A 1,555-nucleotide genomic window follows, 5' to 3' on the forward strand; every position below is an offset into this window, starting at 1 on the left:
CGCGGGCGCTCCCGGTGAGGGTGACCGCGGGCAAGCGGCGGCTGGAGGACAGGCAGCGCCTGGAGCAGGAGCAGCAAAGCGAGGAGAAACGTCTTGCCATCATGATGATGAAGAAAAGGGAGAAATACCTCTACAAGAAGATCATGTTTGGCAAGAAGCGGAAAGTCCGAGAGGTACGAGCGTAGGGCTGCCTGGATCCTGGTGCTAGATCTTCCCAAATGGGCTTGCAGCTAGGGATTGCTAAAGCCGGATCTGTCCCCATCTCGGGGGAGAGGCAGCAGCCTCTGCTTCTGACGCTGTGCCAGCTCTGGGCTGCCTGTTCTGCTCCTCTCCGTACCTGGTGAGGGCATTGAGCGAAGGTGGGCTAGGGTGAGGCTCTACGAGCCTCTTCCCTGGCATCACCAGGCTGCGGTCTCTCGACCCTGGCAGGGCAGAGCTCCTCGTGTCCCTCAGAGCTGTGGTTTGTGCTCAGAAAGTGAAGCTGCCGCCCCTCTCTGTGCCCCACGCCTGGCCCGGGTGCCGGCAGCAGATGGGTCCATCTCCCCCACGTACAGCTGGAGGGTTTGGTGGGATTGAGGGTAGAGCAGCCCTCGGTGTCTGCAGACCGGTCTGACTGTGGGTCTCGGGGGGGGGTTTCTCCACAGGCGAACAAACTCGCTGCGAAGAGGAAAGCCCACGACACTGCCCTCAAAGAGGAGAAAAAGAAAAGCAAGAAGGCGCGAAGAGCGTGACAGGGCCCGGGGGCTCCCCGCGGGGGCTGGCTGGCTGGCTGCACCCTGCAAACACCATCGCATTTGGGTGAAAAACCCTCAGCTTTGTTCTTGGGACAGAAATGCTAAATTAAAACATTCTCCATCTGTAAATACACTTCCCGCTGTGCCTTTCCCGGGGCTCCCTCGGCTCCCTTCTGCCGGTGCCGCTGCCCGTCCTGGCCTGGGCTGCGGGATCGGTTTCATGAGGACTGTCCTCTTCATGCTGGTGCCACGTCTGCTTCCCAACCTGCAGGGGGGGCAAGTGAGGAAGAGGAAGCCAAGGAGAGCTCTGGGCTCTTGGATGTCCCTCCGGGATTGTTCCTTTTGAATTTGCACAGCCCTGAGCGGAGGAGCTGAGCCCCCATGGTGGAGCAGGAGCTCGCCCAGCGCTGCCCGGCTTGGCGGGGCATTGCCACGTGTTTTGGAGGCTTGGCACAAAGAGCGGGGCTTTGCCCCAGCCTTGGTGGAGAGGAGTCCATGGCAGAGGGGAGCCCGTCCTCTGCCCAGCCCAGAGCTGCCTTCCAGCATCCACATGGCAGGCCGTACTTCTCTTGTATTTTTATTTTTAATTAAAGAAGGTGACGCTTCCCTGGTGGCATGTGTTGTCTGTTCCCTCCCGGCCGTGGCGGCGCGACTGCACTGCACTCAGTGCTCTGCCCAGTCCTGGGCTCGGCGGAGGAGGTGCGGATCAGTTCATCTGAGACACACGTGGGGCTGGAGATGGCTCCTCGTCCCGCACCGCGTGTAGGTACAGCTGGTGGGAGATGGAGCAGAAGGGACAGAGCCTGGTCCCTGCTCCCGGT

General features: G+C 61.0%; 1 protein-coding gene across 1 annotated transcript in view; it reads left to right on the forward strand.

The window, feature by feature from the left end:
• Positions 1-731, forward strand: part of PES1 (pescadillo ribosomal biogenesis factor 1) — a 6,584-nt gene extending 5,853 nt beyond the window's left edge. Inside the window, exons 12-13 of the mRNA XM_009574216.1 lie at positions 8-173; positions 645-731. Coding sequence (XP_009572511.1) covers positions 8-173; positions 645-731 — 253 coding nt within the window. The remainder of the gene's footprint in view (positions 1-7; positions 174-644) is intronic.
• The last annotated feature ends 824 nt before the right edge of the window (positions 732-1,555 follow it).

Source organism: Fulmarus glacialis, unplaced genomic scaffold (genome assembly GCF_000690835.1).
Source record: "Fulmarus glacialis isolate BGI_N327 unplaced genomic scaffold, ASM69083v1 scaffold9423, whole genome shotgun sequence".
In the NCBI taxonomy this organism is placed as follows: Eukaryota; Metazoa; Chordata; class Aves; order Procellariiformes; family Procellariidae; genus Fulmarus; species Fulmarus glacialis.